Below are 22853 nucleotides of genomic sequence, written 5' to 3' on the forward strand. Positions count from 1 at the left end.
ATTTCTGGCCTACCATCAAGTCAGATTCTTTTGATTACGTAAAAAGGTGTGATAAGTGCCAACGATTCGCCACAATTCCTCGAGCTCCACTGTCCGAGCTAACTATGATGACCTCCCCATGGCCATTTGCGGTATGGGGAATCGACCTCATAGGCTCTCTTCCGACGGGCAAGGGCAGAGTAAAATACGCGGTAGTCGCCGTGGATTACTTCACAAAATGGACAGAAGCTGAACCATTAGCGACTATAAACTCCAAAAAAAGTCCTTGACTTTATGGTGAAGAACATCATATGTCGATATGGGATGCCAAGGAAGATTGTATCTGATAATGGAACCCAGTTTGACAGTGATTTGTTTACCAACTTTTGCGAAAAAATGGAATAATAAAGAGTTTTTCGTCAGTGGCCCACCCCCAGGCAAACGGCCAGGTCGAAGCTGTGAACAAGACTCTAAAAATCTCGCTGAAGAAAAAGTTGGAAGAAGCAAAAGGAAGATGGCCCGAAGAATTGCCCCAAGTCCTATGGGGATATAGGACTACGGCTCGTACATCGACAGGATATACCCCGTTCTCTCTGGCATACGGTTGCGAGGCTATGTTGCCAATTGAGGTCGAAATTCCCACAATTCGAGCCCTCGCTTATGATCAAGCCTCAAACCACTCTCAGCTCGAAGAAACTCTTGACTTGATCGAAGAAAGAAGGAATGAAGCTCAACTAAAAAATGCTGCATACCAACAGCGAGCTACCCGGTACTTCAACAAAAGAGTTCAGGATCAAAAATTCGGTGCAGGAGATTTAGTGCTAAGGCGTGTATTCTTGGCAACGCGGGATCCAGTAGCTGGCGTGCTCGGGCCAAATTGGGAAAGACCCTACCAGATAGAATCAGTCATCCGACCCGGTGTTTACAAGTTGGCGAGATTGGATGGAAATCTAATACCGCGAGCATGGAATGACGAACACCTACGATTGTACTATCAATAGTATAGGAAAGATGTTGCCTGTAACCATGCTTGTTTATCTGTATTGTTTTTCTATTGTTGGATTCTGTCAAATAAAGGTTGATTTCGTTTAATATGCTATATTTTTTGCAATCTCTCTTAATTTAATAACCTATGGTCACACTCATAGGATATTAAGGGGGCATTAGTGGTATATATACCATCAGCTTGAAAAATAAAATAACATATACGAAATACATACAAGTGTTTGGATATAACCAAATACGCGAGCTAAGATAGTTTGGATGTAACCAAGCTATCAAGCACAAAAAAAAAAAAAACAGTTTGGATATAAGCAAGCTAGCAAAAAGATAAAATGTTTGGATGTAACTAAATATGCAAGCTAAGACAGTTTGGATATAAGCAAGCTAGCAAAAAGATAAAATGTTTGGATGTAACCAAATATGAAAACTAGATTAAAATGTAAGTGTATGGATTACAAACCTAACACGACCTTAATAGGTTTGGAACAAACCAGCTAAAACTAATCAGAAGTAAGTTGGAGCATAACCCACTTTGTGTTGAGCCGAGATCGAGGCTGGAATATCTTGCAAAACAATAGTTTCGACCTTTTAACTTCGGAAAGCTAACCGAGGACGAGGAACAGTAACTAAAAAGTAAGATATAACTAAACCGTTTGCATTACACACCATACAAGTACTTTCGGGTGCATGGTTAAAGTAATATCCGACCTTGACAAATAACGAGATCGGAAGCGGATAATTCGAGCAAACTGTGCATGAATGCATTGAACCTCGAGCTTAAATCTAAACTATGTTTGTGTGATTAAATAGGCATATATAACTCTTTAATATAAAATGTGAAAAATATTTCAACCCGAAAAATTGTACCAGCCCCATGGGCATACAAATAAAAGAAAAGAATTACAAAAGTAAAGGGAAGCAGCCCCGAGGTATCATATAAAGAGAAGAAGCAATCTCCTTGGCCTTCTCAGCATCCTCCTTGGCCTTGTCAACATCAGTGTCCTTCCCAGCTCCCTCTGCGCCATCACGAGCAGCCTTCTCATCCTCTAGCCGAGCCTACCATTTGGCTACAAGTTTCGTCTCAAGATGGCCCAAGAAGCTGGTATCGAGGTCGACATTGTTGGCCCATATTCTGTACATGGCTAGGTCGACCGCCCGATCCTTTTTCTCCTTAAACTCTTTAAGAAGACGAGCCTTTTCACCCTCAATGATCTCAAAAGTGGCAGCCTTATCTTTTTCGAGCTTGGCATTGATCCCCTTGAGCCGAGTATTTTCCTTCTCAAGCTCTGTGAGCCTGGCGTTCTGCTTCTCAAGCTCGAATATCTTGGCCTTAAGCTCCTCGGCTCCAGCCTCAACCTTTGCCTTTGTTGCCCTAAGCTCATCACTCAGTTTGAGCTGAAGATCCTTCGCCTCCTGAGCATAGGACTTGCTCGAGTGGATCTCAATATTCAATTTATAGTTGAGCTGAGCAGAAACAGCAAGAGCCTGGCATACAAAGAAATCAACATTAGCATATGGACCGTCTATAAGTACAGCTAGTAGCGAGAAAAGAAAAATTACCGCGGTAGTAAGCTTGACACTCTTCTCGTAAAGTGTGTTGCAGTCTCGGGCGTTGTTCAAAAATTGCCAATGAGGAGCGTCGAAACCGCTAAAGCTTTGACCTACTCGAGACAGAATGTCCGAGCCCCGCGTAGCCCTATGAGGTCCAGCAGCGTTGTTGACTACATACTCATCAACGTGAGTAGAAACTGACAACTTGAGGGTTAGGGAAGCCGAGGGTTTTCTCGGAGGTGGGCCGAGCGTTGAGTGAACCATGATGGGAGGTGGGGGCTCGACCATGGTGGATGCCCCGACTTGTGGAGTTGGCTCCACAGCGGAGCTCATGGTAGGCGGAGCTGGGGGAGGGGGTATCTTTTCAGTCCTCTTAAGGACCTTGGCAGGTCGGTCGATCTTTCGCGACCCCCTGGGATGCTTACTCCTCTTGGCTCTGCCACTCTCAAGGATATTGTCGAGATCGGAGTCCATCTTGCCTACACAGTTACACCACAATATGAGTTATAAAAAAAATATAATAAAATAAAGTAACTCAGCATCATGCAAACATACATGGGATAAAAAGACAAACAGAGAGAAACCTAACTGGAACTCTCCCTCGAGCTTGAGCTCAGCGACCACGAAATTCCCCCATCTTCAGAAGAGGCGGGGGGAGTGCCTTCCATATAGGTGGATGTCAACCTCGAAAGGTCCCTATATTCGTTGATCCCATATTGCCAGGCTATTCCGTTCCATACCTCGTTCAGGCTATACATGGTGTCGTATTTCTCGAGCCAGCTATCGAACCTATGAACCTGCTCATCTACCCAAGACCATACATAAAAATGGTTCCTATCGTCCTCACACAATACTAACCTATTGGGCTTATGCTTTAGTAGGGAAGGGGACCACATATTCGAGCTAAGGATGACTGTACCTTGCTCATCTGAACCCGAGCTTGAGGCCTTGTCGTTGGCCACGTTCCCTAATTGTGGACTCCTGTGACAGACTGGAGGCAGAGGCTTCGCCTCTCTCCTTGGGGGAAGGTTACCCGTTGGCAGAGGCACAAGCTCCCACCGGTCGTATTTTTTATTGGACCAGTCCAATGTAGACTGATCCCCTCCTAAAAGCCCACAAGCCCGGAGCTTGTCTTCATGCAGGAGATAGGAGAGGGATCTCCTGCTGTAAGGAAGTTGGAGCAGAGTCTCTCTGTGCTCCTTCATCTCATCAGTGGGAGTAGGGCGATGATAGTTGGCTGGAAAGTTAAGCACATTTTAGCTAAGCACGAGCCTAAAGCAAAGTTCAAGCACAAAAATAAGGAGGTTGAAATACTTACGAATTCGTCTGAATGAATAGAATCGAGACGGAGCTAGGACATCTGTCCAGAAGAAGGCCTTCTTGAAATCAGGGGGATGGTTGGGAAAATCTTCAAACATCTTCTTCTCCTTGGGATAGCTCGAGAGATAGTAGAAGCCATCCCCTCCCCGAGCTTGGGAGGGATTGCTTTTCAAACAAAAGAGATACAGGATCTCCTTTGGTGATGGTCCTTCCCACTTCAGCTCGTGTAAAGCGACCTCAGGGCAGACAGAACCTTGTAAGAGTTGGTGTTGAGCTGGAAGGGGGCCAACCCAACAAAATCTGTGAAGTCCTTGAAAAAATACTTCAAGGGCAGTACCGCCCCTGCCTTCATGTGCTCCTGGCTCCAAGCTGCGTATCTCAGCTTGCTGTCAGGATTTCCATCTCTTGGAGCGCGGCAGCTTCGCTCGTGGGAGGTTGGGGCTCGACACCTTAGCGAGCCTGATAGTCCTATACCATGAAAGACCAAGATATCAGTTATCTGGCCTAGTGATGTAACCGAGCTCCAATAATGCTTGGCCTCGAAAAACTCCCTCCTCGGCTGTGAGGTAGAGGGTTCCCCCATTAGTGAAAATTGCAGATCACCTGGTTTGAAGGCGATAGTCACCTTAAGTGAAGGGTCGAGTAGGACCGGTCTAGGCTCGATATTAGGATCTAGATGAAGGGTGACCCTTAGTCTTCTCCTTTTCCATTCTTTGACCTCATCTATCTGACGTCGGAAGTGATCTCGAGTGTCCTCTTGCTCACGCCTTAGTTCGTATTCCCGAAGTAGACGTTGATTCCGAGTGAAAGGAGATTTCGGGTTCGGCGTTACTGGTGAATAGGGAATTGCGAACTTTGACCCCCACCACTTCCTCGAATTCTGTGGCATCTAACAAGAAAGTAAAAGGGTGAGGGCCAAGCAAGCAAGAAGTACAGAGATAAATAGCACCTAAGCTCGAATGATTAAGGTTACAAGTCAAGCTCGATCCAAAGGAGACGAGACAAGTCCCAGAGCGTGTGTTCCACCGAAGGATAGGAAGGTGGATTTGTCATGGGAAATCCCGAAATATTAGGAAAGAAAGGTGGTGGTTATTGAAAAGGTGATCCTTTTTTGGAATCGTGCATTCCTTAAAGGAAAACCCTATTTTTATACCCGATATTTTTGTGTGCAAGATACGAATTCTGAAAAAAAAAAGAGGGAACCATTTTTGGATCCTTTTTCGCAGAAGCTGGGTTTGAATCTAATACTAGTGCGATTAAACTAGTGGATTGATAAAAGGGACGAGAATAAATCATAATGCCTACGATGCAACAGAAGCATAATCGTGCATAAAAAGAGAAAAAAAATGTATATACGTAACGCAAAGAAGCCATGAACTGATACTTACACAATGTGATCAGATGAAACAGAGAAATGGATGAGCAAACGAGCGGTTGCAAGTACGACCTCACTGAGTCGAAGATTCCAATGTTACTTTGTCTACTCAGCTTCGAGAACATGCAAGGAATGGGCAATGAGGGTTCTGGTTTTTCCTTCTTCCTTTTTTTCACTCTGAAATGAACGTGAGAGTAAAGGAAGAAGACGACTGGGGTCCAACTTATAACCCCATGAAAATGCGAAAGGCTGGATTAATCTAGGCCATTGGCCATATTCCGTATCAAATCCGACGGCCTGGGATAAGTGACATGATGGTACCATAAAGGTGGCAGGCGAACGATCATGGGCAGGTTTCCAAGGCACTTAAGTACATTGAGTGAGCAATACCCAACTGACGCGTGTCCATACTCGAGTATGTGTGACGGAGCGGATCCTGAAGAAAGTAGTTCAAAAGTTTCCTTCTCATAGGATTCGAACTAATACTTTTGAGGGGGAAAAATGTTACACCCAGATTTCGAGACCTGAGGTCGTGACCTCGAAAGCTGGATTCGTCATGTGTGAGCTCGCGATGGCTAAAATACATGTTCGTGATCTAGATACCAAACCTTCGAAGCAAGGTGGCAGCCTCGAAGATATGTAACCTCAGAATGATATCTAAGCTCGAAAAACGTAGCGTCGGAGTATATCCGTTGTCGGGCATCTTCGGATCAAGTAGCCCGAGCTTAGCAAGGGTATAAGCTCGGAGTATAATGGCCTCGGTGGTATTCACCCGCTCCGAGCTGATCTTGGGCTAAAGTGACCAGCTCATAATTTACCTAAAGACCTGGTCCGACAGGATACTGATTACCGATCTCGAACAACGTAATGGGTCATCTGATGAGACGCGGTCTATGCGTTTGAAAGATATTTATTGTTGTAACTCCCCTACATTAAAGGGATATTAACTAGTCTGTTATATGCCCCCTGGTCTTCAGGGGACATTTCCTTGTGCGTGGGAGTTACAAACTTTAAAGTAATTAAATTTATAAATTTACAGAATAACTTCCCGAAACGTGTGGGTTTGGATTATGAGATCTCCTCTATAAATAGATATGTCATGTACCTTTGTAAAGGACCGAATTTTTGTAATCTGGAGAGAAATTATGGAGAATTCATCCCTGAAGGATTTCCAGAAAATCCCAAAGTCCTAATAAAATTGACTCGTGGGCTAGGTAGAGTTAACTGCTGAACCACGTAAAAAACTCTCATTGTTCTACTGTATTATTCTTCTTTGCCATAGTTATTACTGTTTACGTGCTCTACATTTTAAGTTGACGAAAAACGACGTCAACAAATAACATTATCTAATTGAATAATTTAATTTAATTTAATACAAGTGTTAAAAATTAATAATGATTAATTAAATAGTTAATATTATTAATTAGATAATATTAACTATTAAATTATCTAATTAATAATATTAACTATTATTAAATTATTTTAATATAGAAATTGAAAATTTTATTTAATAAAAGTTTTTACAATTAATAATGATAAATTAAAAATTACTACATATCTTATAATAATTTATTTTTTCTGTCCCGGTATGCTTGTGATTGATGGTTGTTGACTACAACCATCAACTACAGGGATATCAGCACAGAAATGATAAGTTTAAAATACTAATAATAAAATAATGAATGAAATTTTTTTAATTTGAATAAAATTATCTAATAAAACATCATAAAATAACATAAGATATTATAATATTGCATAAGATTTCAAAAATGATAACAAATTTTTTTGTTATCCATTCCTATTCACATTACTAAAACTCACAGACTCTTGTAACACTTTAGATGGTGATTGACAAGACTTGGACAACATTGAGAAATCGTGCTTGTCAAGAATATTGGAATAGTCTACAATCTTTTTTGATGATGGCCTCGGAATATAAGGATTCTGATGGAAGAATTAGGTGTCCGTGTGTCAAATGCATAAATAATAGGCTTGAGATTTTACCTGTTGTTGAAGCACATGTATTTGATAGGGGATTTTATCAAGGTTATGAGAGGTGAATTTATCATGGGGAAGTGGAACTAGATGTTGTTGATGAGGTAGTTGATGGTGATGAAGTTGACGAGATGATCCCATAGTGGAGGACTTCCTCTTACCAACAACTGAGCAAGTAGACAATAATTACAGCGCAAGTCAATATTATGACGAGTTATTTGAGGAGATTGAAGCTGAGTTGTATCCTGGATGTGATTGGATTTCTTCCCTTAACTTTTTAGCTAAGCTATTACATTTGAAAGTTAGAGGGAAGATTCCTAACAACATATTCGATGAATTATTGAAGTTGTTAAAGCTTTCCTTTTCGAAGGAAAATTAAATTCCATCAACGTACTACAGGGCTAAAAAGAGATTGAAGAAATTAGGGTTGGGATACGAGTCGATTCATGTGTGCCAATATGATTGTTGTTTATTTTACAAAGAGCATGCAAACAAAGAGGAATGTCCAGTTTGTGGAACTAGTCGATGGGTTACTTTTGAAAAAACTAAAGGAAAAAAGGTGTCGCATAAGGTGATGCGTTACTTTCCATTGACACCTTGGTTGGATAGACTATACAGCTCAAGGCTTACAGTGAAGGACATGCTATGGCACCACACTGGGAAATTGAAAGATGATGGAGTGATGCGACACCCGGTGGATGGGACGGCGTGGAAGAACTTTGAAATCAATCATCCTGCTTTTGCAAGTGATCCTAGGAATGTTCGTTTAGGCTTAGCTGCTGATGGATTTAATCCATTTGGCAACATGAACCTAGCATACAGCATGTGGCCTATGGTGTTGGCGAACTATAATCTTCCACCTTGGTTATGTATGAAAGACAACAATTTGATGCTGACCATCCTTAAACCTGGTCCAAAATCACCGGGGTAAGGACATAGATGTATTTCTAATAAGACCATTGGTGGATGAGTTGAAGGAGTTGTGGGCTAACAGAGTTGTTACGAGAGATAGTACGACCAACACTATGTTCAAGCTGCGCGCAGCCCTTTTATGGACAATCAATGATTTTCCAGCTCAAAGTAGTTTGTTTAGATGGAGTGGTCAGGGATACAAAGCTTGTCCCACATGTAATGAAGACACATCTTCCATTCGAGTGATCGGTAAGACATCTTATGTTGGTCATAGAAGATTCTTGCCTAGTACACATCGAATGAGAATGGATACTGAGTTCGACGGCCAAATTGAGAGAAGACGTCATTCGAAACAATTTACTTGTGAGGAAATATTAGAACAAGTGAACAACCTTCCACCCCAAGTTCCTGGAAAACACTTGCAGTTTGGAGGTGTGAAACGTAGAAGAGTTGCGGAAGACAGAAATTGGAGGAAAAAAAGCATCTTCTACGAGCTTGATTATTGGTGTACAAACATTTTAAAACATAACATTGATGTCATGCATGTCGAAAAAAATGTGTGTGATAGTCTCCTCGGCACAATCTTGGACAATGACAAGTCTAAGGACACCACTAATGCAAGATATGCTTTGAAAAAGATGGGAGCAAGGGAATCATTGTGGATTTATGAAGATGAGAATGGAAAGTTGATGAAGCCGCATGCTTCTTACGTGTTAACTCCTGCTCAGAGACAACAATTTTGTCAATTTATTAAAGAAGTGAAATTTCCAGATGGCTTTTGTTCAAATTTGAAGAAAAAAGTAATCGAGAATGAAACAAATATCATTGGGTTGAAATCCCACGATTTTCATGTTATAATGCAACGATTACTGTCAGTGGGTGTTCGCAAGTTTCTCCCAAAAGATATATCGACCACCATTTCTGAACTGTGTAATTTTTTCAGGCAAGTATGTTCGAGGACTATAAATGTTACAGATATGGAAGAAGCACAAAAAGACCAAAAGATATATCGACCACCATTTCTGAACTGTGTAATCATTTTGTTAATTTCCATTGGTGATATTTGATACTAACTAATAATTTTTGTTCCTAAGTACAATGTCAGCGGATATAGCCACCTCTCACGGCGGAGATGGTGGAGGTCTAGACCCGCCATATCCTCGTAGAGTACCCTCTTCCTGCGAGTCAGGTTAATAATAATTTTCAAATTTTGTTCATAGCTTGAAAGTCAAGCTCAACAAATGTTTAATATATATTAATAATTCAAATTTTGGTTATTGTTGAAAATGTGGATAGCTGAAGTGCCGAGAAGAAAGGGTCGTGGCCTGGCTAATAACATACCACTTGTAATTCGAAGGCGGAATTCCGGGAAACCACTAGATCTTCAGCTTGATCCTAGGACAGACAAAGTGGTTGGCTTGGAGGACCAAGATTTTGTCCGCGAGATAGGCCTCCAAGTCACCTTGTTGTTGCCAGGACATTACTTGGATTTTGCTGATGTACCTCAACAATTTAAGGAACAAGTCGTACAAAAGATGAAGGTAAAAATTTAGAACAAGTCTTGTGGTATAAATTTTTATTAAAATCATTTACAAACTAAACTAACGTGTTATTTTTTAATGTAGCATTTTTATGATGTTGGTGGTCATCCAGAACCCGAGAGAGTTATGAAAACTATCTACACAGAGATGCGCAAAAGATATTCTGAGAGAAAGAACATCAGACATAATCACTTCAAAAAATATTACTCTAATCCGGAAGATTTGGAGAGTGTTTTAGTTGCCCCACCTGACCATTGCACCAAGGAGAGTTGGAAAGATATTGTTCAGTTGTTTTTGAGCCCAAAATTTATTGCGCGATCCAACCAAAGCAAGAAAAACAGAAAAGAAATGAAGTATACAACGACGCAAGGCACAAAATCGATGGCAGCTAAGCGTCACCAATTTGTAAGTAAAAATATTAATTTAATTTAACAAAATTTTACATTCTAACTTCCTATCTTTACATTTGTATAGGCAAACCCTGATGAGCATGTTATTGATACTTGGAAAGATAGCCATTTGAGAAAATCGACAAAAGTTTTTGTCAACGACACAGCTCGAGAAACTTTTGTGTTATTATTTTCATTAAACTATGTTACTGATGTGTTTCTAACACTTTTTATGAACAGGAAAAATGACGGAAGAGCTTGAGAGGGCACGACTTCAAAGCCAGTCTCAAGGACCGACAGAGGGATCTGAAACTGGATCTGCTACTAATTCCTCATCGATCGATCAGTACGAGATTATGAGTAAAGTACTTGGGGAGAGGTCTGACTTTCAAAGAGGAGTAGGTTACAGCAAAGGCAAAGGGAAAAAATCAGCTTCCAGCTCCACAAGTCAAAGTCAGTCACAGGCCCAACCTGCTCATACACCTCAGGAAGACATGGCTACTATGGCGGAAATGATGAAGTCAATGCGTGAAGAGATCTGGATGTTGAAATCTCAACAAGGTCCATCTGGTAATCCTCAGCATACCAGTACAGAAACTGAGTTGCGGTTTGAAAGCCTTGTGTAACGATATTTACCATCACAACCTGAAGGTGGTATATCTTCTCAAAGTCCACCTCCTTGTTCGATGCCACAACAACAACAACAACAACATTTTTATCCACCTCAACAGAATTATCCAAACATGTATGGACGCTCCTCCCGGTCCCCTCCTTTTTATTACCATGACGTCCCAGCAGGATCTCAGATGTCACATCCTAGGCGTCGTGACTTTAGGGATTCATCGCAGTAGCAACATCCACAGCAGATGTATGGTCAATTTGTGAGTTCGTTGCAGCAGCAGAGGTATGGTCAGTTTAAGAGTTTATTGCATCAGTCTCCCTCGCCGCGACCACATACTCGACAATTTCGATCATCTTCGCAGCAGCACTGTAACGCCCTACCTCTCTAGAGCCGTTACTAAGTGAGTTTTAAATGTGCATTTAACTCGCTAATCGAGGTTTTAGGTCAAAAGTGTAATTAAATCATAAACAGTGAAATAAACTCTGAAAATATTTCAAATTACTATAAATCATTAAGTGTTTGACACTTGGGATCCCAAGATACTGTTTAGAAATATTTACAACAAATAATTACAAGCCAAGTCGCTAGACGACAAAATCTAGGTTTTAATACAACCATCTCCCAAACACCACTGGCTGTGGCAGCCAGGCAGGCCAAACATGTACGCCCCGCTTCACGCTCTCCGTACTCATGGTTAGTTGACTTTCCCTTTGTCCTTACCTGCACCACAGAGCACCCGTGAGCCGAAGCCCAGCAAGAAAACCCTCACAAGCAGATAACATATGCATATCAACACTTATCACTTAAACAGGCCATCTATAGGCTAAACACATACGGCCATGCCGTCCTAGGCACTTTACCATGCCCTGGACTCGCGGTCCATACCGTGAGGATATCCCAGGTATCCTTTAGGATCAAACCTAGCAACTCGCATTCCGCGTGCTAAATGCTGCTTCCAGCCCTGGCCCCTTGCCGCACTCGGCCTTGCACTCCACGTGCCTATCGCCGTTCCCGGCCCATTGCCGTTCTCAGCCTTCGCCGTTATTGGTCTTCACCGTGCACAACTCATGCCGTTCAATCAACACATTCACATATGATAAAGCTAATCAACAAGCTAAGCATACATAAACTCAATCAAAGGGTCAAACCCCACAACATAGTCATACAGGGCTGAGCCCTACAACTCATGCTCTACGGGAAACAGTAGTTTTCTTACCTGTGTCCCGAGCTCCTTAAGCACTGAACCCTCGAGCACGGTCCTTAATCCGAGCCTCTCCGAGAACCTATTCACAACACAAAAATTGCATCCCCATTACTAACCAATTCAAAAGCATCTCCCGGAACCAACCTGAGCCCTCGGGACCTCCCGGAACCCCACACAAAGTGGCAGAAGCGTCCCCCGAGCCCCTTGGGAAAAAACCTAAAAACCACCATTCTCCCCTGCCCAGAAATGGCCTAGCGGCACGGCGCCACTCAATGAGGGCCGCGACGCTCAAAATGGCCCTCGTCCCCTGCTGCGGCCTAGCGGCACGGCGCAGAAGAATAGGGCCGCGGTGCCCCTTCGCAAACCCAGATTTCTGGGTTTTTCCCCAACATTTTCCCGAGCCAAAACACTCCCAAATCAATACCAAGGCATACCTAAGTCTCAAATTCAATCCAAAACCCCATATAGACTATCTAACAACTCAGAAACATCAACAACAAGCCTAAACACACAATCAAATCCCCAATTCACAAATTGGTTTAAAACTTTATAAAACTTAAACCAATACACCAGAAACATAAACCACAGCAACTAATACATAACAGAGATGCATAAAACCCTTACCTCAAGTAGAAATTCGCCCTTGAGCCTTCTCCAAATCCAACTCCAAGCAAATCCCTCTTATTCCCAAACTGAACCTAGGCAAGCTTCATCCCCCAAAACCCACAAAACAGCCACACATATCAGCTCTTAACCTTAATATTTCCCTGCAGAATTCGATCAAGATACTGAATAAAACTTACCTTTGAGCCTGGGTCAATCTCCCAATTCCCAGCCTTGAATCCCTTGAACTCTAGCATGGAATCCTTTAAAACCAGTCACCTTAGAGAGGGAGAAAGAGAGCATCGATAGAGAGAGACAGAGAGATTAGGTTCCCTTTTTGTTCTTCTATCTTCTTTTGCTAGCTGATTCTAGAGTCCCAGCCCCCAAATTGAGCATATCCATCTGCCTAAAATGACCTCAATACCCTTTAAGCTAACTTAAGTTCTCAAACCTTTCCAAGGGTAATTTTGTCTTTTGACACCCCCGCTAAACCCTCAAGTGTACCTAAAAATCCCCATTTAATCCCGACATGTCTAAACTATTGCTATTGCTAATCACTATTAAATAATTCCCGATCACCTAATAATATTCCCAAAATATCCCTAGGCTCCTCCCGAGCCGGGTATTTGACTCCGTTGTGACTTTCTGTCTCGGAACGTGCATCACAAATATATCACCATTATATCCATATATCATATTTATGTCCTCAACGAGCTAAAATTACAAATATGCCCCCTAGCAACCAAATGAGGCCCACATGCATATTTAATCACCTAAACATGCATTCTAACCACATATTCATTAAACTCACATAATTTAATACAGTATAACAATTATTTCCGTCCCGACACACTAATCAAGGCCCCAATCCTTATTAGCAAATTTGGGTCGTTACAAGCACTCTCCACAAGCACCACAGTTTGCTTCACCACCATTGCTGCGCCCTAATACTGGTGATCAAGATATTGACCTTAATGAATATTTTACACCTGGTTGGCCCGATCAAAACAATAATAATTAGATTACGTTTTTTAATTATATTAAGACAATTGAAATTTTATTATGTTTATTTTATAATTAGTTCATATGTAATTAAAATGAGACAATTTATATTTTTATTATGCTAATTTTATGATTAATTATAATGCAATTTTTGTTTGATGAATATTAATTGTGTTATTAATTATAATTTATGTTAAATATTATTATTTTTAAATTAGTATTATATGTATATTTATTATGAAATAAAATAAAATAAAATATTTTAATATTAGTATTTTATTACCAGCGGATTAATAGAGGCGGAACTCGCTGGTATTAAATGAGTCAAATGAGGTTGACAGTGATATACATTACCGGCGGAGCCCCGCCTCTATTAATCCACCGGTATTAATACAATGCCGACGGGTGTGTCAGTCGGCCGGTAATTCTGCTAATAACGACCGATTATTACCGGCGGACTGCTGTCGGTAATATACATTACCGGCGGATACACCTCTTATTACCAGCGGAACCCTCCGCCGGTAATACTACATTTTTTTGTAGTGCCAGACCCAACTAGGGCCCAAAGAACAATGATCAACCAAAGCCCTGAAGGCCCAGACCCATCCTAGGTCCAATAATTGGTGAATAACCTAAGTATAACGAGAACCTGGACCTGAGATGAAGGCTCGGACCAACTTCATGAGTGCACACAATCTCCATCCTCTGGGATGTAGATCATTATGGTGGACGGTCTAGTCCAAGGGACGAATCCCGCTATGTGGGATTCGAATGGAGTTTTCAGGTCCATCCTCAACTTTCAACTCGCTACCAGGATATACCCTTCAGTCCGTCATCACTAATTGATTTTCACCTTGGTAAATGAAATCGGAGCATACGTCCTGGTAAAACAAGACCAATACATCATCCAGCTAACGTGTTCCTGAGAAATCCAACAGTTGGTCTCCTCAACTAACCTGCGAAAGGGATACGCACGGAACGTACAATGTTCCTAGCACTACAACAAAAAAAGTCATTTGCGTCAGTTTATAACTGCATGACGCGAAATCTCATGACGCACACAAGACTGGCGTTTGTGTCAGTGGGGCACCGTCACAAATTTAGCATTTGTGGCAGTGCCCCGCTGACGCAAATACCAGGCATTTGCGTCAATGGGGCACTGTCACAAATGTCAAAAACGAGCTTTTTTTTGCGTCAGTTGGGAACTGTCACATAAAGTATTAACTAGGGAAATTGCAAATGTTTATGCCAATTTCCCTGACCTATTTTGATAAAAAAAAAATAGCAGCAGAAACAGAAAAACAATAGTAGAAACAGAAAAACAACAGTATAAATAGAAAAACAACAGTATAAATTTTTTAAACATTTATCTAAAGTTAACATTTGTGATCAAAACTACAAAAGTAATTCAGATTTCAAAGTTAATCTATGTATATAGGTACTCTTGTGTTCTAAATTTCTAAGTATTAAACCTACTTAAACTAAAATTTCCTCACCAACTTGCTTATTTGCTAACTGAGATACGTCATAATTGATTCAGTCCACTCATCCCATATCTTGTTTATTTCGTCAGTCGAATATGGTGTCGTATTCGTAAACTAATTAGAAAATATTTAAAATAATAAATAAGAAATCATCTAAATAAAATCATTAACGATAGTTTAAATCAAAATTAAAAGGTCAAACAATACCTCATTTTTCAAGTTGGTCTTTGGTCTAGGCTGTGAAATCAACTCTCTAGCAAACTTCATAATGTAAAAGCCACACTCGGTTGGCCCAGTCTGGTTTTGACACTATGACAATATAGTTATCCAAATTTAAGTATTATATTTAGCAAGTTATTATAATAAAAATATATCAAAAGCTTTAATACGATAAGTAATATAATTTACTTACCTTAGGAACACAAACTTTTAGATTGATTGACTTTTTTTGTCTTCGGTGTGTATCATATGATCCAATGCCCTGCACACAATATTAATATTTACCCATATATGAGTTTGAAATGAAATCATAAATTAATTAAGTAATATGTATAACTTACATAATAATTATCTCATTGATTTCTGGACGATATAAATATATATACTTTACATAAATAAATCCGACATTAAATTTAAATTTAAAAAAAAATTGAAAAAGTTAACAAAAAATAAAGCAATTATAATAAAAAAAATTCTATAAATTCTAAAATATTAAAAAGCAAAGTTTAAGCCTAAAACAATTACATAATCATTAATATAAAACTATTCACAATTGAATTTTTTTAATATAATCATTAATATAAAACTATTCACAATTGGACCCAGATTATTAGTCTGTCCAATCTATATGGCCACCTATAAATAGGGTCATTAGTGCACTGTAGCAAGGATCCAACTTTTTCATGCATGCAAAATGTTGTTGAACTTGTTGAAAACCTCCATTGTTAAACTCTCTAAAGCTCAATACAATTGACTCGTGGACTAAGACTCATTAATGCCCCAACCACGTAAAATTTTTGGCCTTGTTTATTTATTTCCTTTCTTATTAGCTCTGATTTCTTAATATATTTATAGTTTTTGAAAAATTCAGTAAACACTATTATTTTGGTAGAATGATTATTTCATTTGAAAATTGAAGTAAAGACTATTCCAATACAAGATTGATTTTTTTTTTTAACTATTTCATTTATTTATAATAATTTTTATTCCATTTCATTACTATTCATTTTTCCAATCTCATTCCTATTCATTCATTTTTATTCTCTCCAGCCAGTAATCCAAAAAAAACTCTAAAACCTTTTCATATCCCGTGAAACCTAATTACTCACAAAACTTATTTAATACATGAAAAATCCTCTCCACTACTAATGGCTCTAATGAGACTAATTAATCTTATTACATTTACAAACGTCGCCGTTAATAATATATTACAACGTCTTTAATAAAAATATATTAAATTAAGAAAGTAATACTGTATGTATATAAAATTATATAAATAAATGTTATCAACTATTATTTTCAAGGAAAATTGTTTATAGTCATCAAATCCAGCTATATATATAATTAAAGAAGTTACAATAATGAGAAAACTCGTGGACAATATACGTTTGCATGCGGTCTCAGACTCTCATCATTAGGTATCCACTTTCTCTCTCTCTCTCTCTCTATATATATATATATATATATATATATATATATAGTCCAACTAAACCCTTCCTTCCAGAATATATATTCCACTTGTTACGATTATATATTTATATGGTCTGGTTCTGATCCTGATAGTCAAATATATATACATAATAATATTGATAATTTAGTAGTGAAATGTTAAAACACAATTAAAAATTATGTCATTTTCTTTTTGGATATATTCCTACGTAAGAAAGCACTAATTTATCATTTGTTTTTCTTCTTCACACTCGGGAAAAGAATAATAGATCTCTCTAAAATATTTTGGAGCTATATAAAGACCCAAAATAAGGGCACTACACAGACATATTTACGACAAAACCATAATCACTTTCACAGTTGCCGAATTCTTATAATTAATGTATATATTAGATTAAAAAAAGTTATATATATACTAGATATAAATAATGTGTAATATATATTTACTTAGTTTTATTTTTAAAAAATTATTAATTATATTTATTAAGTTTTTATAATTGTCATATAAATTTTTAATAAATAAATAAATAATATTATATATGTATAAAAGAAAGACATAAACATATTAAAAGAAAAAGTTAAACACAAACATTGTTTATAATTTAAAAAAATATATATAATAACATTTTAGATAATAGATTTTACTATTTAATGTTAGATTAATATGAAAGTGGGCATATGAACAATTCTATATACATGTAGGCGGAATTAATATATAGAATGAACATATACAAAAAGAATCGAATATTGTATACCTCCAGCCATTGCTATTGATAACCTCGATCTAGCTTTAGATCTACAAAAGAAAAGGAACAGAAGTTAGAACGGGTACACGGACTTCCAAGCTCTCACTAACTCTTTTAGATGGAGTTACTGAAAGTCAGAATGAGTAGCGAGCTTGGGGACCGGTACTCTATATTTATAGAGTGAGACCTACCATCAGAGTCTCTGCCACAGATTGAGATATTTCCTCAATCAGTTGGGATATGAAAAATCGGGTAACAACAAATCAGGTAACAAACAATGTTGACCATTAATTAGAATATTTTGTCAATAAATTAAATATTGAATATATTAAATCAATTAGTTGATTTTATATACCAAATAAATAATATTCTAACATTCTCCCACTTGGTCAGCATTTAAATTAATGTATTACTTAAGCCCGACGATCATCCCTGTTAGATAATAAACACATGAATCATGGCGATAGGTCCTCTTTTTATGACGAGTATTATCTTCCATGTATTACAATATATTTATTACATAACAATGTAATTTATGTGGCTATGTACTTAAACGAATAAACCTTATGTTTATTCAGGTCCTATGAAAGTAAAATTTTCTCAAATAAAATTAAGATGCGCATAAATATGAGAAAATATAAAAAATAAGAGTTTCATTGATAATAACTTCAGTTTGTACAATAAATTTACATAAGGGAACCAAGTCCCATGTTCACTACATGATCCTTGAATTTATGAGGTGGCAAGCCTTTCGTCAAAGGATCAGCAATCATCAATTCAGTGCTAATGTGTTGAATGACCACTTTATTTTCTTTAACACGTTCTCTCACGGCTAAGTACTTGATGTCGATGTGCTTGCTTCGACTACCACTCTTGTTGTTCTTAGCCATGAATACAGCAGCTGAATTGTCGCAGAACATTCTCAATGGCCTAGATATTGAATCTACAACTCTAAGGCCTGAAATGAAACTCTTTAGCCATACACCATGCGATGTAGCCTCAAACCACGAAACGAACTCGGCTTCCATAGTAGAAGTAGCAGTCAAGGTCTGTTTGTTACTCCTCCATGATATAGCTCCACCGGCAAACATAAACACGTAACCAGAAGTTGATTTACGTGAATCAGTACAACCAGCAAAGTCTGAATCTGAGTAGCCAACTACTTCCAGGTTGTCGGTTCGTCTGAACATGAGTTTGTAATCCTTAGTACCCTGAAGATACCTCATAACTTTCTTTGCAGCTTTCCAGTGGTCTAATCCCTGGTTACTCTGAAATCTTCCTAGCATTCCGACAGCAAAGGCAATGTCGGGTCGTGTGCACACCTGAGCATACATCAAGCTTCCAACAGCAGAAGCATATGGGATGTTCTTCATTTCTTCCTTTTCAAAATCATTCTTTGGACACTGGCTCAAATTTAATTTATCACCCTTAACGATAGGAGCAACACTTGGTGAACAATCTTTCATCCGAAATCTCTCTAAAACTTTGTTAATGTAGGTTTCTTGAGATAGACCTAAGATACCTTTGAATCTATCTCGATGGATCTTAATGCCAATGACATAAGACGCATCACCCATATCCTTCATCTCAAAGTTCTTTGAGAGAAATTGCTTCACCTCATGTAGCATGCCCTTATCATTGGTTGCAAGAAGAATATCGTCCACATATAAAACAAGAAAACAAATCTTACTCCCACTGACCTTCTGGTATATACATTGATCCATGACATTCTCTTCAAATCCAAAAGAAGAGATGACATCATGGAATTTTAAATACCATTGGCGGGGCGCTTGTTTTAAACCATAGATGGACTTCTTAAGCTTGCACACCAAATGCTCACCATTACTAGAGGAGAATCCTTCTGGTTGTTTCATGTATACCTCCTCCTCTAGGTCACCATTTAGGAAGGCAGTTTTCACATCCATCTGCTGTAGCTCTAAATCGAAATGAGCAACTAATGCCAGGATAACTCTGAGGGAATCTTTCTTAGATACCGGAGAAAAGGTCTCCGTGTAGTCAATTCCTTCTTTTTGAGTGAATCCTTTAGCAACGAGTCTCGCTTTGTGTCTCTCAATGTTGCCTAATGAGTCTTTCTTTGTTTTGAAGACCCATTTACACCCAATAGCCCTCGCCCCATTAGGCAACTCAACAAGATCCCAGACTCCGTTGCTTTTCATAGAATTCATTTCTTCATTCATGGCATTGTACCACAGTTCCGATTCTTTGCTATTCATAGCTTGTGAAAACGTTTCTGGATCATTTTCGGCTCCAATATTGTAGTCAGATTCTTGCAAATACACAATGTAGTCACTAGGTATCGCCGATTTTATTATCCTAGTGGATCTTCTTAAGGCTACACCAGCAGGCTCTTGAGGAGCGGGTGGTTCAGCTTGTTGTTCAACAATTATAGGCAACTCTTGAACAACTTGATCCATTTGAACTTCATCATTGACTTGTGGATCTTCAACAATTGGCTGTGGTGGTTCAACATCCATTTGGACTGCAGGGGTGTTATCGACCACAATCAATCTTGCTCTTGAGGTGGAGGGTTCTAAAGGATCTTTCTCAGAACCTAAGTCCTTGGATTGATCACTCCCACTAATCAAGGCATTTTCAAGAAATTTTGCATTCCTTGATTCCACAATCCTAGTGCTATGAGATGGACAATAAAACTTGTAACCTTTAGACCTTTCAGCGTAACCAATAAAGTATCCACTTATGGTCCTTGGGTCCAGTTTCTTTTCTTGTGGATTGTATACCCTAACTTCAGATGGGCATCCCCAAATGCGTACATGTTGCAAACTCGGTTTCCAACCTTTCCATAATTCAAAAGGAGTTTTGGAGACTGCCTTGGTTGGAACTCGATTTAATATGTACACGGATGTCTTTAGAGCTTCAGTCCACAAGGATTTAGGAAGTTTAGGGTTGCTGCTAAGCATACTTCGCACCATGTCCATCAATGTTCGGTTTCTCCTTTCTGCAACACCATTTTGCTCGGGTGTACCGGGCATGGTATATTGGGCAACAATCCCATTTTCTTGAAGAAACTTTGCAAAAGGACCAGGTGCTTGTCCATCTTCAGTGTATCTACCATAATATTCTCCACCTCTATCTGATCTCACTATCTTAATTTGCTTGTTGCATTGTTTCTCTACTTCAGCTTTAAATATCTTAAAGACATCTAACGCTTCACTTTTGTTATGAAGTAAGTAGATATACATGTAGCGTGAGTAATCATCTATGAAAGAGATGAAGTATTTCTGACCATATGAGTCCATGTCTGGACTACATATATCAGTATGTATGATTTCTAATAGGTCAGAACTCCTATGGACACCACTTTTCTTAGACTTGGAGGTATGCTTTCCCTTAATGCAATCCACACAAGTATCAAAATCAGTAAAATCTAAGGTATTGAGTACCCCATCATTTACTAACCTTCTAATTCTATCAATAGAGATATGTCCCAATCTCCGGTGCCATAATGTAGAGGAATTCTCATTCATAACACATCTTTTATTGCCAGCGTGAACGTGCATAGTATTATAAGCGGTATTGTTTTGTAAATTAAGGCAGTAAAGACCATCAGACAAAATACCATTTCCAACACATTCAGATTTATTATATAAATTAAAAGATTTGTCTGAAAATGTAAAGGAAAAACCAAAAGGTACAAGTCTTAAAACGGAAATCAAGTTTCTAGAGAAACTTGGTACATAAAATGTCTTTTCTAACTTTAAAACAAAACCGCTACTTAAAACTAAATGGCACGTTCCTATAGCCTCCACATGTGAGCCCATCTTGTTTCCAGATAAGATGCTTTGCTCACTTCCCACTGGCTTCCTTAGGTTTTGTAAACCCTGCAAGGAATTTGAAATGTGAATTGTCGATCCAGAATCAATCCACCATGTGTTAATATTAACATTAGCCATATTAGATTCATAACATACAAATGAAATTGGATTACCATTGTCGTCCATCCATTTCTTGAACTTGGCGCATTCCTTTTTCGCATGTCCCTTCTTTTTGCAGAAGAAACATTTGATGGAATCCTTCTTTATATCACCTTGGGGAGGCACTTTATTTTTCCCCTTGTCCTTCTTGGATGGTTTGCGTTTCTTGCCTTGGGTGGCCATGTGAGCACTTTCACCTTGTTCCTGCAGGAGCCTTGCTTCTTCTTGAGCACACATGGTTATCAGTTCATTGATACTCCATTTGTCCTTATGTGTGTTGTAGGAAATTTTGAAAGGCCCATATTGAGGTGGAAGATGGTTAAGGATGTAGTGGACCAGGAAGGTTTCGGGAATGACTACATCGAGTTTCTTCAGTTGAGCAGAAATGTCCCTCATCTTTGAAATATGTTCTCTAACTCCTTTGACACCAGTGAGTTTTGTGGATGAGAACTGGTGGATGAGGTTGTTGTAAAGTGGTTTGTCCGAAGTGTCGAACTGCTCATCGATCAGTTTGATCAAGTCTTTGACTTTCTCAGGTTGCTCCACCGATCCACGCATTCCCAGAGGGATCTTGGACATGATGAACATGATGCTGAGGCGATTGGACCGCTCCCATTTCTCATATAGTGCGATCTGAGCAGCAGTGCTAGTCACAGTGATTGCAGCAGGTTCGTCCTTCCTTATTGCGTAGTCCATGTCGGCGCAGCCTAAATGAAGAAGAACTCGTTCCTTCCAGATTTTGAAATTATCACCCCTAAGCTCAGGAATTTCGGTAAGGATTTCAGCGAAACTAGAGGATGATGAAGAAGCTCCATGAATAGGATTACAAACTTAGATTTAGAAGATTGAGGCTTAATGAAGTCATGTTTTACCAATGTATAACATGCTGAAGATTGAAATTTTATTAAACAAAAATTGCCTGTGGGCTAAATTTTTAATTTAATAAAATTGGATGTAAATGATGATAGATTATTCAAACGAATTATTTGGGATAAAGTAAGGTTTGATACTTCTATCTTTATTAAACTTTATGATAAAACTATTAAATTAATTATCATAACTCCTGTGGGTAAATTAAGAAAATTAGTTTAATATATTATCCTAATTGATTATATAAATATAATAAAATCCCTGTGGGGTAAAATTGTTATATTTATATAATCAATCACAATTTTGTCCATTATGTGATCCTTTCAAATTAATATATAATTTTATATAATTAAAGATGCTGTGGCTACTCCCTAATTATGTAAAATTATATGGTTCACTAGACATTATGTTTTAGGCTCTAGGAAGACCTAAGAACAATTTCGTTATAACATAATAGGCAATCACAGAGAGTAGTGCTCCTAGTGTGGTCGTCCGAAGATCATTAAAAACCGTTCTAGATTTGAGCATTTGTCTCAGTTTCATGCGTTCTTATGTCAACCACAAAATTGTTTATGAATTATTCATAATTTTATTCACCCTAAATGTTTTATGAATATTTTATGAATAAATTAATGTG

The 22853-nt window shown here is 38.6% G+C and overlaps 1 protein-coding gene across 1 annotated transcript; it reads right to left on the minus strand.

The window, feature by feature from the left end:
• Nucleotides 1-21084: 21084 nt before the first annotated feature.
• LOC133789410 (uncharacterized) lies at nucleotides 21085-22154 on the minus strand. The gene is made up of 2 exons (XM_062227251.1): nucleotides 21361-22154; nucleotides 21085-21253 (listed from the first exon to the last, which is right to left on the minus strand). The coding sequence occupies exons 1-2, from the start codon at nucleotides 22040-22042 to the stop codon at nucleotides 21219-21221; spliced, it is 717 nt and encodes a 238-aa protein (XP_062083235.1). The 5' UTR covers nucleotides 22043-22154; the 3' UTR covers nucleotides 21085-21218.
• Between the last annotated feature and the right edge of the window lie 699 nt (nucleotides 22155-22853).

This window comes from Humulus lupulus, chromosome 7, assembly GCF_963169125.1.
Source record: "Humulus lupulus chromosome 7, drHumLupu1.1, whole genome shotgun sequence".
Lineage (NCBI taxonomy): Eukaryota > Viridiplantae > Streptophyta > Magnoliopsida > Rosales > Cannabaceae > Humulus > Humulus lupulus.

Bases quoted from the DNA above. Each gene is read 5' to 3' on its own strand.
- LOC133789410 (XM_062227251.1), bottom strand. From the start codon at position 22,042: ATGGACTACGCAATAAGGAAGGACGAACCTGCTGCAATCACTGTGACT. The intron at 21,254-21,360 runs GTAATCCAATTT...AATTCCTTGCAG, and splicing joins GAAATGGATGGACGACAATG to GGTTTACAAAACCTAAGGAA.